The sequence below is a fragment of the Scyliorhinus canicula genome, chromosome 5 (assembly GCF_902713615.1).
Source record: "Scyliorhinus canicula chromosome 5, sScyCan1.1, whole genome shotgun sequence".
Lineage (NCBI taxonomy): Eukaryota > Metazoa > Chordata > Chondrichthyes > Carcharhiniformes > Scyliorhinidae > Scyliorhinus > Scyliorhinus canicula.
In genome coordinates this window covers 96,657,548-96,673,748 of record NC_052150.1, presented here as the reverse complement: position 1 = coordinate 96,673,748, position 16,201 = coordinate 96,657,548, and the positions used below count along the sequence as shown (strand labels likewise).

The window sequence follows — 16,201 nt, the reverse complement described above, 5'->3', positions numbered from 1 at the left end:
GTTCGCAGATTGGGGCACCATTTTGATCGCCAGCCCCGATCTTTCTCCTCCACCCCTCCAGGGTGGCACTTCTTTCATTCCCAGGTGCCAGTGCCAGGGTGCCTGGTGGCACTGACAAATGCCAGTCTGACAGTGTCTGGTTGCCAGGTTGGCACTGCAAGGGTACCATCATGCCCTGTCCCCGACCACCCAGGAGTCTCTGATGCCCTAAGAGACTCCCCCGAAGTGCCATTACTCCTGGTAATTTGTGCGGACAGGCACAGCCGGTGAGTACCAGGCGCTGGGTAAATCTAGCGTCTGGGTGTTTAAATTAGGCTTGTTTAAATATGCAGATCTGAATCTTGCCCAGTAAGAGCGAGATCCAGACCGTGCTGGGTTCAGCCTGGCGCGGAGCCAGATTTGGGGCTCTCGACAATTCACCCATTGTTCCTGGATCCACGCCGGTCGCAACATGTCCACTGAATCACACCCCCTCATCACATTTAAACAAAATTTGGATATGTACTTGAGGCGGTATAATCGACAGGGCTATGGACCAAAAGCTGGAAGGATTAAACTCAATGGCTCTTTCTCAGTTGGCATGGATATAATGGATCAAGTGAACTACTGTTGTGCTGTAATTTTTCTTGTGTTTTCAAAGCAACTTAAATGCTCTGTTTAATTCTGGCAAAAACAGCTGTGCTTAATCACTAATCTTGAAATAGTCTATGTACTGTCTTCCATTTCTCTTCTGATTTGCACAGTATTGTGAAGAATGTAAGTGCTTCAAAACTGAACACTTCCCCAGGCGACATTAGTCCCCCCCTTTCCCTGGACCAGGCCTGTGCCCACACCCCGGGCCTTTGCAACCCGGTACATCCCTCCTCTTTCACCAGTGAGGCCTTCTCTCTTGGCCCTGCCGAGAGACCCCTCGACTTAACTTCATCCTGGGTTTTCTACACTTCATTCTGTGTGGCACAATATTGCCCCTCCCTCCCCACCCCTCACATCAATATCTTTGCATTTCTTTATTTGCTTGAGTTGGTGACTTTTAAGCAAGCGGGTGGAGTTTTCTTTGCATGTCAGATAACCAACTGGCCACAAATATAGTACAAAATTATCTGAAGTTGTCCGTAACTAATGCAACTGTGCTAATTTGTTGTTACTTTACTTTTTATTGCATACCACTAAACTTGCACAATACTAAAACTACATACAAACGAGGTATTAGTGGTTTTTGTCACAGTTTATACTGCTTAAGCTGCCATCTTTAGGTACGTTGGTTGGAGGGAATGATCACAATTTGAGCTGCTGAAGGGTGATTCCTCCTGTGTTCTTGTGTTCTAGTAAAGTTTATAATTACAGAAAAGTGGATTTTTATTTGCATTGCTGTGTGTGTGTTTTCTTTAATTTATTTATAAAATAGCATTTAAGACACATGTCTGTGACTGTTCCACATATAAAGATTTTATGAACAACAGCACACAAAGCTTGCGTGCCAACAAATGTCAAAAATGCTCTGTGATGTTAACTGTTGCTAACGACATAAAATTGATAAGCATATGTGCGTGCGCGCTTCTGCGCATACAACTACAAATCTGTACATTTGTCAGCAACCAGTACAAGTTTGATTAATTCACGTTAATTAAAAGTTTTAATAAAACAAAGCTATGGAGCAAGTAAAAAGCTTATTAAAGAGCTCAAATAAAAAGTATTCACACTTTGATGTTTTATATAGGTACCCATGTGTTTTCAAACTTTTGAGGCTTGGATATAACGTCCAATAAGGCAAAACAACTGATTGTGTAGTTTTCATAAACTAATCAGAGGCCTGAGTACTGGGTGGTGCAGCATTCTGTAACACTGCTCTTTCAGCTTTATGTCGTTCTCCCTTTCTCCATGGCCTTCATAGGCAGTTGGCTGTTTTGGTACAATGTGCTTTTTAAGTTTGCCAAAAAAGTGTTTTTTATTATTGTCGTAAAGTCACTGAGGCGGAGTGTTAATGGCTGTTTCAACAGATTCCTGCTGTAATCTACCGGAAGAGATGCAAATTCAGCTGAACCCATGTATTCCTTGTTTGAACACAGAGCAAAATGTTCTGTATGGCATCATAGGAGCAAGAGTCGCTTGTCTCTACCAGGAAGTAAGAAGTCTTACAATACATTCTCCTGAGGAAGGAGCTGTGCTCCGAAAGCTAGCGATTCGAAACAAACCTGTTGGACTTTAACCTGGTGTTGTAAGACTTCTTACTATGCTCACCCCAGTCCAACGCCAGCACCTCCAGCACGTCTGCCAGGCAGCTGATGTCAGAGACAGCAAAGCGAGAGGGCACGTTTTGACAGGGGGAAAAAAGATTCCCGTTTTGGGTGCATTTAGCGGGTGTTTCTCGATGCTTGCAGGAACACCCTGCCGAGGCTGCAGTTACCTCGCTTCCTGCACTGACAAGCTCGGGTGCCCAGGTGGCAGCAGGAGTGCCAGGGACAATCCTGCCGAGAGCCCAATATCTGGCGGCCTCTGATGGGTGACCTCCATAGGTGCCGTTACAGCTGGTCCACATTCATGGCAACGTCTCCTAGACATGGAACACCCATGTCACAGTAACAGCCTCGGGAGAATCGGGTGCCGACATATTTAAGTGAAATTAACTAATCACTTAAATACCTAAATCTGCCGCGGATTTAACCCAATCTCTTTGATCAAGCATTTAAGTATCTACCTTAACATCACCTGATTTGGGGGCAGCACGGTGGCGCAGTGCTTAGCACTGCTGCCTCACGGCGTCGAGGACTCGGGTTAATCCCGGCCCCGGGTCACTGTCCACGTGGAGTTTGCACATTCTGCGCATGTCTGTGTGGTTGCCACCCCCACAATGCAAAAAGATATGCAGGATAGATGGATTGCCCACGCCAAATTGCCCCTTAATTGGAAAAAAATAATGGGGTACTCTTTTTTTAAAAAACACATGTAAATCCACTAGGTGAGATCCAGATCACAATGTCACGCGAGATCTCGTTAAATCTTGCGAGGAATTCGGAGCGTTGCAAATTTTAACGGCCTCACCGAGTCGGGTGCGACAAGGCTGTTCGATTGGGCCCAGAGAATTTCCTAAATCAGGAGTTCCTGCGCGCCTGCTTTCAGTTGGGATTGTTATACCTACCGACGGGAGGTTGTGGAATCCAAATGGAGGCCAAAGCCAATGTTGGAGACTGGACTGTGGCGGTGAGATGCAGAAATGTTGTTTTAATAGTACAAGTAGCCCCCTAATCAGGAAGCAGGGGATACCCTGTCCTCCCCTGGAGACCTACATACATCTGTCAGACTTTCCAGTCACTTCCGTGTGGGACCATCCCAGAAAAAGCCCCAGTCCAGCAGTGGCCCAGTTCCACAGATCGTTTTCTGCTGACTTTGAGGACCATTAGCAGTGACTGCAGGTGTGTACATCCAGGTTCTTGAGATGGGATGTACCCTCCCACTTCCACAGACTTTCGGATCACGATATGCCAGGTACATGTTATATTGTTGTGTTATTTGAGTAACATATGTCACTATGAACCGTAGACAATGTTGAAAGATACTCCAGTCCTTGAAGTAAGTTGAAAGTATTTATTTAGTAACGACAAAGCTATTAGTTTAGTTTGACACTCTGCTGATCTAACTCTAGTAACACAGTGAACTTGACTAGCTGTCCAAACTGTATGTCAGCCACATGTGGTGGCATGATTGTGATCTATGCTACACTCCTGTTGTTACCCCAGTCTCTGCTGGATGAGTGAGGCGGAGAGCCTGTGTGTATTGTGTTTTATAGTGGTCGTGTAATGCCCTGTAGTGGTGATGCCACAGCTGGGTGTTCTGATTATCCATGGTTACATGTCTAGTTCTGATTGCCCATTGGTTACATGTCTACATATCATTACACATGTATTCTATTTAATTTTTCCAACATTTTTGACTGACACTGTGTGCTATCAGCAGGCAAAATACACGCGAAGCGTTATTAGCAAGTTCCAAATTACATTCATTTTCAATATATGAATAGAAATTAGTGAAGTAACTTCAATCACTGAAAGAAAAACTCTTCTCCTCTGTCACAGTAACTTTGTTGAAGAAAAGTTAGGACCAGCCTACGTCGATGGTCTGCGGATAGACTTTGCAAAATACTTCGAGGAAAGTAACCCAGCAACTCCCATGTTTTTCATCCTGTCCCCTGGTGTTGATCCTCTTAAAGATGTTGAATCACTTGGTATGAATCAATGGAATACTGAATATTTTATTTTTAAGCATTAATGTTACAAATCTTCAACCATGTATAATTTAACCATGGCAGTTTAGAGTTAAACATAGGTAAAATTTACACATCTTATTATCTGAATTTCACAGTAACTTTACTCTTGGAATGAAGCTATGTGCACTTGAAATGAACTTTCGAAGGATCGCAAAAAAAAACGGCAAACAAAATAGTCATTAGTTAAATTCTGGAAAACCTCAAAACTATTTAAAGTTGGTTAAAAATTTAGACAAGTATCTTCATTAAAAATCTTGACAGTTGTCCTAATAAAAGCAAATTACTGCGGATGCTGGAATCTGAAAACAAAAGAGAAAATGCTGAAAAATCTTAGGTCTGGCAGCATCTGTGAGGAGAGAAAAGAGCTAACGTTTCAAGTCCAGGTGACCCTTTGTTAAAGCGCCGTCTTCAGCTTCAGCTTTGACAAATGGTCATCTGGACTCGAAACGTTAGCTATTTTCTCTCCTTACAGACCTGCTGAGATTTTCTAGCATTTTCTCTTTGGTTGATAGTTGTCTTGCCTGCTATGCTTTGTTCCAATCTATTAAAAGGATTTATTATATCAAAAGCTGTGAATATACCAAGGGCGCGATTCTCCGCAACCACGATGGGTGGGAGAATAGCGGGAGGTCCGCTCCCGCACCTCCCGCTATTCTCCAACCCCCCCCCCCAAAATGGCGTTGCCGGTTTTGCGACACGCCGCTCGGAGAAACGCGGGCCACCGTTTTTCACGGCGACCGGCGATTCTCCGGCCCGGATGGGCCGAGCGGCCTGCCGTTCCCAACCTGTTCACGACGGCGTCAACCACACCTGGTCGCTTCCGTCATGAACATGGTGCGCCACGTAAGTGTGGGGCCTGTGGGGGGCGGATCGGGGATCGAGCACCACGACCGTGCTCGGGAGGGGACGGGCCCGCGATCGGTGCCCACCAATCGTCGGGCCGGCGTCTCAAGGGGACGCACTCTTTCCCCTCCGCCGCCCCGCAAGATCAAGCCGGCACGTCTTGCGGGGCGGCTGAGGGGAAAGACGGCAACCGCCCATGCGCGGCTGACGTCATTAGGCTCTGCCGCCGCGTCATTCTTGGCATGCCGGGCCTTGAAGCCAGGGACTAGGCCCGGCAGCCGAGTTTCCCGGTACGGCCCTCCTATCACCCCGGGGAGGGGAGAATAGGGGGCCGGGAGAGGCTTCCGACGCCGTCGTGAACCTCTCCGGGTTTCACGACGGCGTCGGGCCTTGCGGAGAATTCCGCCCAGGAAGTAGGAGCAGGAGTAGGCCATCTGGCCCCTCGAGCCTGCTCCGCCATTCAATGAGATCATGGCTGATCTTTTGTGAACTCAGCTCTACTTTCCTAATGAAGGACATATCAATCTAACATATATTACATATCAATCTAATATATATTACAAACGTTGCATGGCTTTAACATTCCAATAGTATCACACAAGTATGTTGTGTATATGCAATATTCATTGACATATTGCAATGCAACAATGCCAAAGGAAAAAGTAATAACTTAACTCACTTTTGAAAGTTCTCTTTTAGTCCCCAAATCAAAAAACCGATCCCATTCCAACCATCAACACAACCCCACTCCCTGTTGAAGGAAAGTTATGTCTTTGCACTCCTACTTTCCACTAAGAAAAACTCAGACATAACCCATTCCCTGTCCCTTTCACCTCTCCCTGACACCTCATTTTTGTCTCTCTTGACCCCCACCCGACCCCATTCCTAATCTCCTCCCACATGGGCAGCACGGTAGCATAGTGGTTAGCACAGTTGCTTCACAACTCCAGTGTCCCAGGTTTGATTCCCGGCTTGGGTCACTGTCTGTGCAGAGTCTGCACGTTCTCCCCGTGTGTGTGTGGGTTTTTTCCGGGTGCTCTGGTTTCCTCCCACAGTCCAAAAATGTGCGGGTTAGATGGATTGGCCATGATAAATTGCCCTTGGTGTCCAAAAGGTTTAAGTCGGTTTACTGGGTTACGGGGATAGGGTGGTGTGGGCTTAGGTAGAGGGCTCTTTCCAAGGGCTGGTGCAGACTCGATGGGCTGCATGGCCTCCTTCAGCACTGTAAATTCTATGATAAACTTCACCTCCTGCTTTCCTCTCTCCTTCTCTACACTCCCTCTCTCACCTCTCCTCCTCGCCAATCTCCCCTCGTTCTCCTCAACCCTACAAACTGCAGTAAAGAAGTTGGGGGAGTGGAAAGGTAAGTTAATACAGTGCCATCTTCCTCTCCTTGCCTTAGTTCACTTATCCCTATGCGCTCTAATGCTATTTATTGTCTAAAGTCCCTTTGGGCATGAGGGTGGCTTTCAAGGTGCAGGGTATTGTGACAGACCCAGGGGGGTAGGTTTGTGATGGTGAGTGGGAAGCTGGAGGGGATGCCGGTGGTGCTGGTGAATATATATGCCTCAAATTGGGACGATGTGGAATTTCTGAATTGGATGTTAGCAATTTGAGGCATATACATTCACCAGCACCACCAGCGTCCCCTCCAGCTACCCACTCACCATCACAAACCTACCCCCCTGGGTCTGTCACAATACCCCCCACCTTGAAAGCCACCCTCTTATTGATCAATACCGCCACCCCACTTTGTCTTCACATCCAACCCCGAATGGAATACCTGCCCCACCCAGCCCTTCCTGAGTTTGGGGGGGGGGGGGGGGAGGGGAACAAAGACTCCTCCCCACCAACTTCTCGAACATATTCATCACATGCTTTGTGGCCTGCGTTCCCTCAATCCCTTCAGGAATCCCTCTACTACCCTGTCACTTAAGCCTGCCACTTTCCAACCCTGCTCTTCCACATTTTGCTTCTCTTTTCAGCTGCAGCCAAGTTTATTTTTAATTGCCAGCTAACACTCTTTTGATGCTTTAGCCTTTTCTTTACCCACCCTTCCTTCACCTTGTAAATTTGTTTTTTTCTAGAAAATATTTTATTGCATTTGTAATTTTCACAGTTTGACAAATTAACGTAAATTTGTTTCATTCAGTCTCTGCTCAACCGCATCCTCAGCTTCCAGTCCATTCCTAAACTGTTTTTAAAAATTCAGGACCCTCACTTCAGCCTCCGACTCCGTTTTCTCCTGAAGCCCACTTAAATATTAAGTGAGCTTCAGCCTCAGCAGTTATTGCCTCCTCCTGCTCCATAGCTCCATTTTCCCTCAACCAGTCTGAACGCTAGCCTCAGCCCCTGGCCTATTCAAGTGCCAGCCTTAACCATCATAACCCACCTGAATCGTGACCTCTCCACACTATTACCCTCACCATGTGTTTTTAATACCAAAGCCTTCCTGACAGCATCCTAATCTTCTAGTTGCTACAAGGGAGCAGCAGCCAGAGGGCCCCAAGTCCAAAGATCATGCAGACCAATTAATTTTCTGTCATTGCTCAATATTTTTCCATCATTGATCTTCAAGGTCTCCCCAGGACCACACAGTAACAACACTGGCTCGACTAACAGGTTTTTGAGACAGGATTTCTACCCTACCCCACGGTGTGTTTTCCGATGCTGGAAGCTGTCGGTGGGATCTTCAAATCCCACCAATGTCTACACCATTTCATGTGGCTGGCCTGTCCCACTGCCAGAAACCGGCTATAGGGGGGGAAAGCTGATTTGACCTTTCACCTATCCAGCATACTTTCACCAGCATCCATACAATTGAGAAATTAAATATATTTATTGGGGCTTTCTGAAAAGTCAAAGCATCCAAAAAGCTTCTTGATGGTTTCAAATGAATGGGGTTGCACCTTTGATTGCCAAGCCATATTCCCAAATCAACCATCGCTGTTTATTCCAAAGAAAAATTTAAGAACTGATGACATGTCTGTGACCACAACATGTGAAACTGGTGAAAAACTAATCTTTGTTTTCTTTTCAGGTAAAAAGCTAGGATTCACCATTGATTCTGGAAGATTTCATAATGTTTCTCTGGGTCAAGGACAGGAGGTGGTTGCTGAAGCGGCTTTAAAAAAAGCTTCCAAGGAAGGCCACTGGGTCATTTTGCAGGTACACTAAAGAACATTAAAAACATAATGATAGTCAAATTTCATCAACATATAATTCCGACTTGTCTCAGATGAAAAAAGGAGCATTTATTTGTAAGTAACTTTGTAATTTTACCCCCCTACCTATTAGGCCCGTGGGCCTTTACAGTAGAATGTCACATTCTCCTTTACTTTGCCTATTAGGTAGTCAACTTTTGAGTGCAGAGGTTGGGAAAGAGGACAGGTGCTATTTCTATTCTTTTCCCATTTACTGGTCTTTCCATGCCATTCCAAACATTTGATGTGATTTCTCCATCCTGAATTGACCATAGATCAGGTATAACGCAGTAGCTCTTCCTCCATCTTCCATATTGATGGAAAAGTACCTCGTCTGCATTTAATTATAGCTGAGACATGGCCCTAAACTTTACAAGCCCTCTGCTGGTGTATATAAAGGCAGGGGCTCTGTAACAAAAAACAGTGACCAGCCTGCCACCCTCCCACCCATCTCCCATAACAGTAGGCAGGTAAGGCATTAGGCAGCCCACCTGCCCTTGGGCCTCTTGAGGCCCTAGAGTGGCCAATTAAAAGCAGGAGAAGGTGGCAGAAAGGTAGAAGCCAAGAAGCTTTCATTACATGGGTTGTGGTGGGGCAGCGGTGATGGGGTTAGTGGGGTTCATCATTTGGGGCCTTCTATGCCCATCAGAAGCATCCCCCAAGATCTTACCCCTTTTTAAGCCATCTCCTGGCCTCTAAAACAGTGATCTTCAAAGTGGGGGCACGACCCGCGGGTGGGTCATGGGCATGTGTCGGGAGGGGCACGGAGCTGTTCGTCGTGACGCTCCCGATTGCGCAAATTTGGTCGTAACAGCCACGTAACTATTCCGGTGTGCGAGCGCCCTTTTTACCACATAAAAAAAGTGCGGCAGCACTGCGCTTGCGTGCCCGCTCATGGGTGCGCATGCCCAGAACTCTGTGCATGCGCACCGATGAGCAGGCATGCACGTGCAGTGCGGCTGCATTTTTTTTATATGGTAAAAAGGCTGATCACAGGCGGCATAGTTAAAAGCCGGCTGCTGCTCACTCTGCCCAGTTCTGAAGTGCTCGGTTCTTCTGAACGAAGCTAAGGCCAAGTTTCCCCATCGGATCCACCCGCAGAGATCCAGCGCTATGGCCTCCACCTCGGAACTCGCCTGTATCTACAGCGCGCTCATCCTGCATGACGACAAAACCACTGTCACCGAAGACAAACTCAATGCCATGATTAAAACAGCTGGTGTGACCATTGAGCCTTTCTCGCCCAGTCTGTTTGCCAAGGCATTGGCTAATATTGACGTCATTAGTCTGATCTGGAACGTTGGTGCTGGTAGCAGTGCCCCAGCTGTTGCAGCAGTTGTTTCCACCGATGCCCCTGTTGCTGCTGAAGAGAAAAAGGAAGAGAAGAAACAGGAAGAATCTGAAGAGTCCGACGATGATTAAACGTGCCGTACAACAACATTGTTACAATTTACAAAAAATAAATTAAAATTAACTATTAAAGCCGACTGCTGCGGTTGAAGCCCGCGAATTTGCGCAATCGGAGACGCAGAAGATTTTTTTTTAAAATTCCATGTAATCGTCCTGCCTGACGGAGGCAGAGAGCAGGACAAGGCCCCGAACATTCCCATCACGTGCTTTGGGCGTGATTGCGATTCCTCCATTTGGCAGCAGCAAACGAGGTAAGAGAAAATGGTGGGTCTGAAGGTCAGCCGGCGTGGGTCATGAAGGTCGGCTGCCGTGGATCGAGACGGTCGGTTGCCGTGGGTCCCGAAGGTTGGCCAGTTGGTAAAAATGGGTCCCCGGAAAATAAGTTTGAAAAACACTGCTCTAAAACAAAACTCCCCAACCCTCTACTCATTCTTCTCTCTTACTGGCTTCTGTAAGGCAGTGCCATCCTAAATCCCCAGACTTGACTGAAGTCTGGAATCCATGCCACTTTTGAAGAACTGCCTGTAGACCCACTGTGACCACTCCGTAATCTTGGTGCTGCTGGGTCTACAGAGCTGCTGGCTAATCGGATTAGTTGGCAGCTCTCTCAGGCAGGACCTCCCAGGTGGGAGTGGAAATCTCACTCCATATTAAGGCTAAACAAACATAATTTTGCTGCAAGGCAGCCAGGTTTTGGGTGGGTGGACTTCGCACACATTTATCAATTGAGAGGGAGGCAGAGGAATATTACTTCCCCCCCCAACTTCCAAAATCCAGCCAATGAAGTATTCAGAATAATAATGCTCTAACGTACTGTGTTAATCTTTATTTGGCATCAGCAGAGGTAGTGCGGTAACAAATTTACAGCTCCCCTAGCTACTGCCGAAACAACTTGTGTAGGATTCACAATATTGATTTTAAATGTACTTGTGCCAGGTAGGTATTTGGATCAGACAAAAGTAATGATGTTTCTGGCAGTTGGCATACTCTCACCAGCCCTGCCTTTCTTTCCTCATGTAAGTGAAGGATTTGCATTTAAACCGTGCATTTTGTAATGTAGGAACGTAAGCAAAAATTTTCCCATCAATGAGGTGAGGAACTGTCAATCATAGTAAGAGTGTTTATAAACATTGTAGTTTAGCATCAAAGCAAGGTACTTGAGATGCATTGAAGCATGAAGGGAAACATAGATTGACAATGTACCGAACACCTGTCTCTGGAGTAATAAAACTGTCATTGACTGGTTAATGCAATGTATTGCTGTGTGAAATTGAATGGAAGATTTGTATTTCAAAGGGTTTCAACCCCTTTTTCCGACCGACCGCTCCATTCTCCTTCAGATTGGGAAACCCTCTAACAGCATTGGGAAATGGAGAATCCACCCCACTATCTGTTCCTGGGAGAGTTCCAATTATCTCCTGCCTGCTTCTCAGCAGCAGCTTTGTCCGTTCTGTGAGCTTCTGTGAGAGGTGCTAGAAAAACTGTCGATCGACACCTCAAAGAGTTTCTATCCTGTCACGTGGTCATGAGCTGTCAATCATAGTAGCTGCTAAAAGCAGTGATTTTTTTTCACTGTTTCTGTCTGGACTGCCCTTTAGCTTCCAGGCAGGGGTAACTGATGGGGAGAGTCTCTGTTATGAGGAGCTCCCAGTTGGGGGTCCCTGGTGGGGGGATGGCTGCTGGCAGGGTCTCTGGTGTGGTGTCTGGTGAGGGTTTGAGGGGTGGGGTGTGTAAGATTTGCATCATGGGGGGGGGGAGGGGAAGGAGTGTCCTCCGATGGACTCGAGGGGCACCTCCCTTAAATACTTACCCCCTTTGCCCACAGTGAGGTCCACTATGTCAGGGCCATGTTGAGAAATACTTGTAACAATCGATGGGCATGTAAATCCCAGCCCAAAGGTCCAGAGAATCATGATGTGGAGAATCCAGTGCCCAGCCTGTTAATAAGAATAGGTCAAGGAACAAGGGAATCTAGAGAAATATGTAAATATTCATACTAATATTGTGTCTTATAAAATATAATGGACTACATGATGAGATTAATTGTACATATTAAAAGAAGCTATAGAATGAAGTAATGCCCCATGCAAGGCTTTGTCAGGAAAAAGTTTAGTAATTCATAAATTGCGAATAGGAGTGTGAAAGTTTGTGATGGAGGAGCAGTCCGAGAAACTTTATTACCTCTAATTAAGGATTACCATTCTTTTTACTTCCTTTCCATTTAATGAAATGAGGTATGTTGTCACTCTCAGCATATATTAAATGCACAAATTGTTCTACAAATTAATTACCGGATTTTAAAAACCAAAACTCTTGTGCATTGCCTTATTTCCAGAATATCCATCTCGTAGTGAAATGGCTGGGAACCCTAGAAAAGCTGCTAGAGCAATTCAGCGAGGACAGTCACCCTGACTACAGGGTCTTCATTAGCGCTGAGCCTGCCGCAACCTCAGAGGAACATGTAATTCCTCAGGGAATACTGGAAAGCTCAATCAAGATCACCGATGAGCCACCTACAGGCATGCTGGCCAACTTACATGCTGCCCTCTATAACTTTGACCAGGTAGGAGATGGACACTTCGCAGATTGCTTGCACTACTTTGTCTAAATGTCAAGCTTACTTTCAGTCAAGGAAGCTTTGAAAATTTACAATAATTTTTATCCAGTCAGAAAAGCAAAGTGACTAGAACTGAAACATGCAGTCCGTACTATTTTTATTATGTTTTGTTTAGAGAACTTACCAACATACAACTGGTAACAAAATCTGATGTTGTGTCAGGATTAAGAAGCCATGACAGTAAAACTTATGATTGCTAATTGGATGCCTTTTTGAAAGATTGCTGTCACTATAAATACAAAACAAACAGACTGAAACTTGAATGGGTTCGCTGGTATAAAATGGGTGATTCTGATCAGCCGCTAGTTATATACTCTGATTTCCCTGTCAAGTAGAACAATAAGAAGTCTTACAACACCAGGTTAAAGTCCAACAGGAATGTTTCAAATCACTAGCTTTCGGAGCGCTGCTCCATCCTCAGGTGATTGAAGAAGTATGTTTCAGAAACATATATATAGACAAAGTCAAAATGCAAGACAATGCTTTGAATGGGAGCATTTGCAGGTAATTAAGTCTTTACAGATCCAGAGATAGGGGTAACCCAGGTTAAAGAGGTGTGCGTTGTCTCAAGGCAGGACAGTTGGTAGGATTTTGCAAGCCCAGGCCAGATGGTGGGGGATGAATGTAATGCAACATGGATCCCAGGTCCTGTACTCATTTAGGCCGTACTCAGGTGTGCGGAACTTGGCTATAAGTTTCTGCTCAGCGATTTTGCATTGCCGCGCGTCCTGAAGGCCACCTTGGAGAACGCTTACCCAGAGATCAGAGGCTGGATGCCCTTTACTGCTGAAGTGTTCCCGACTGGACGGGAACATTCCTGCCTGGCGATTGTCGCGCGATGTCCGTTCATCCGTTGTCGCAAGTAGAACATGGTGTTGAATGGACAGCTGATTCAGTGTCACTCACAGCATTACTGAAAATTAAACTATTCCCAAAGTGCCTAAGCTAGGGCAGACTTACCTGATTTGACCCAATTAGGAATTATTTTGAGTTTATGATCATGCCTCGCTGTGTAAAATATTGATTATCATGCAATGCAGTCATTACAATAAACTTTATAATTTAAGAGCATTGTAACTGATACCTTTTTTCTATTACATCTTACAGAATATCCTGGAAATATGTTCTCGAGAACAAGAATTCAAAACCATTCTCTTCTGCCTCTGCTACTTTCATGCATGTGTTGCAGAAAGACGTAAATTTGGCCCTCAAGGTTGGAACCGAAGCTACCCTTTCAATGTTGGAGATCTCGCTATATCTGTCAATGTCCTTTATAATTACCTGGAGGCAAATACTAAAGTAAGAACAATAGTTTTGATTATTTATTACAACTAATAACACAATAGACATTTATCCAGTAGAGTACAAATTAATGCTGAAAGAAGTTAACATTGAAGGGCACAAAACAGGATGGTGGGCAAGAAAGGTTAGCGGTCACTGAAAGTATAGACTTGAATCTGTCACCTACATACCAAGGTGGAAGAATGTATTGTTGCTTATTTTAACCCGTAAATTGGGGTAATGGGGATAGCGTGTGGGCCCAGGCAGGGTGCACTTTTGGTGGGTCGGTGCAGACTCGATGAGCTGAGTGTCCTCCTCATGCACTGTAGGGATTCTATGATTGTATGAAAACGAGAAACAGTTCACGTGTATAACTTAAACATTATGGTCTGCACGCAAAACCCATAGGGTGCAAAACTAGATAGCTCATGAAAACAGGCGTGGATCATGATGCTTGATGAACATAGAAAATAGAAGCAGGAGGGAGGCCATTCAGCCCTTCGAACCTGCTCCGCCATTCATTATGATCATTGCTGATCATCAAGTTCAATACCTTGATCCCGCCTTCCCCCCATACTCCTTTAGCCCCAAAAGCGATGTCTAATTCCTTCTTGAAATTACACAACGTTTGGCCTCAACTACTATATGTGGTAGCGAATTCCACAGATTCACCATTCCCTGGGTAAAGAAATTTCTCCTCACCTCAGTCCTAAAAGGTTTATCCCTTATCCTCAAACTATGACCACTAGTTCTGGACTCCCCCATCATCGGGAACATTCTTTCTAAATCTACCCTGTCTAACCCTTTTAGAATTTTGTAAACTTCTATGAGATCCCGTCTCACTCTTCTAAAACTCCAATGACTATAATCCTAACCAATTTATTAGTCTATCCTCATGTGAGAGTGCGCCATCCCAGGAATCAGCCTGGTAAACTTCGCTGCACTCTCTCCATAGCAAGAGCATCCTTCCTCAGATAAGGACACCAAAACTACACACGATACTCCAGGCGCGACCTCACCAATACCCTGTACAATTGCAGTAAAATAGATGGCACGGTGGCGCAGTGGTTAGCACTTCTTCCTCACACCGCTGAGGACCCGGTTCATCCCGGCCCCAGGTCACTGTTCGTGTGGAGTTTGCACATTCTCCCCGTGTCTGTGTAGGATACGCTCCCACAACCCAAAGGTGTGCAGGGTAGGTGGATTGGAAACGCTAAATTGCCTCTGAATTGGAAGAAAAAGAATTGGGCACTTTAAATTTGTAAAAACAAAATAATTGAAGTAAAATATCACTAGCTTATACTCAAATCCTCTCGCTGTGAAGGCCAACATACAATTTGCCTTCTTTACTGTCTGCTGTACCTGTGCACTTACTTTCAGTGACTAATGCACGAGGACACCAAGGTCTCACCAAGTATCCACCTCTCTCAATTTACACCCATTCAACTATTTTTGCTACTGAAGTGGATAACCTCACATTTATCTACATTATACTGCATCTGGCATGCATGTGCCCACTCACTCAGCCGTTCGAAATCCTGCTGAAGCATCTGCATCCTCCTCACAGCTCACCCTCCTACCTAACTTTATATCATCTGCAAATTTGGAGATAATACATTTAGTTCCATTGTCCAAATCCAAATTCTCTGCAACGGCCGACGTCGGAGTGAAACCCGGAGTGTTTTACTCCGGCGCCGGAGGCAGCTCCTCGCCCCCTATTCTCTCTCTCTCTCTCCTCTCTCTCTCTCTCTCTCTCTCTCTCTCTCCTCCCCCCCCCGGGGGGGCTAGGAGCAGCGTTGCGGGAAACCCGGCCGCCGGGCCTTGATGCTTGTATCAAAGCAGTGCGCTGAGAATGACGCGGCCGGCGGCGCCTAAGTGACGTCAGCCGCGCATGCGCAGGTTGGCCGGCTCCAACCCGCGCATGCGCGGTTGCCGTCTTCCCCTCTGCTGCCCCGCAAGACGTGGCGGCTTGATCTTGCGGGGTGGTGGAGGGGAAAGAGTGCGTTGTTTACAGACGCCAGCCTGACGATCGGTGGGCACTGATCGCGGGCCAGTCACCTCCTGAGCACGCCCGTGGTGCTCGATCCCCTCTCCGCCCCCCACAGGCCCCACACTTACCTGTCGCGCGCTGTTCACGCCGGCAGCGACCAGATGTGGTTGCCGCTGGCGTGAACCCGTCGGGGTCGTCAGTACACTCGGCTCATCCGGGCCGGAGAGTCGCTGGGAAAAACGGCGAGTCGCCGATTCTCCGAGCGGTGTGTCACAAAACGCGACGCCATTTTGGGGGGGGGTGGGAGAATCGCGGGGGATCCAGAGCAGCCCTCCCACGATTCTCCCACCCGGCGTGGGGAGCGGAGAATCGCGCTCAAATGTTTCCTGTCTGCTAACCAGCTTTCAGTCCATCTCGAGGCACACCCATAATCCGATGCACTTTAACTTTACATCGTAATCTGCTATGTGAGACCTTGTCAAAATCCTTCTGAAAGTCTAAATAAACAACATCCACCAGATCCCCCTGGTCAACTCTACTAGCTACATCTTCAAAGAATTCTAGTTGATCTTTCAAGCATGATTTTCTTTTCCTAA

General features: G+C 46.2%; 2 protein-coding genes across 3 annotated transcripts in view; both read left to right on the top strand.

Annotated features, from left to right (window-relative positions):
- Window positions 1-16,201, top strand: part of LOC119966149 (dynein heavy chain 11, axonemal-like) — a 622,669-nt gene that overhangs the window by 540,345 nt on the left and 66,123 nt on the right. For both annotated transcript variants that reach the window (XM_038797431.1, XM_038797432.1), the window contains 4 exons: window positions 4,071-4,219; window positions 8,145-8,272; window positions 12,053-12,280; window positions 13,442-13,633. In XM_038797431.1, coding sequence (XP_038653359.1) covers window positions 4,071-4,219; window positions 8,145-8,272; window positions 12,053-12,280; window positions 13,442-13,633 — 697 coding nt within the window. The remainder of the gene's footprint in view (window positions 1-4,070; window positions 4,220-8,144; window positions 8,273-12,052; window positions 12,281-13,441; window positions 13,634-16,201) is intronic.
- Window positions 9,421-9,729, top strand: LOC119966151 (60S acidic ribosomal protein P1-like). Its single transcript, XM_038797435.1, has one exon. The coding sequence runs from the start codon at window positions 9,421-9,423 to the stop codon at window positions 9,727-9,729; it is 309 nt and encodes a 102-aa protein (XP_038653363.1).

What these genes read in the sequence shown, in the direction of transcription:
- LOC119966151 (XM_038797435.1), top strand. Translation starts at nt 9,421, where the DNA reads ATGGCCTCCACCTCGGAACTCGCCTGTATCTACAGCGCGCTCATCCTG.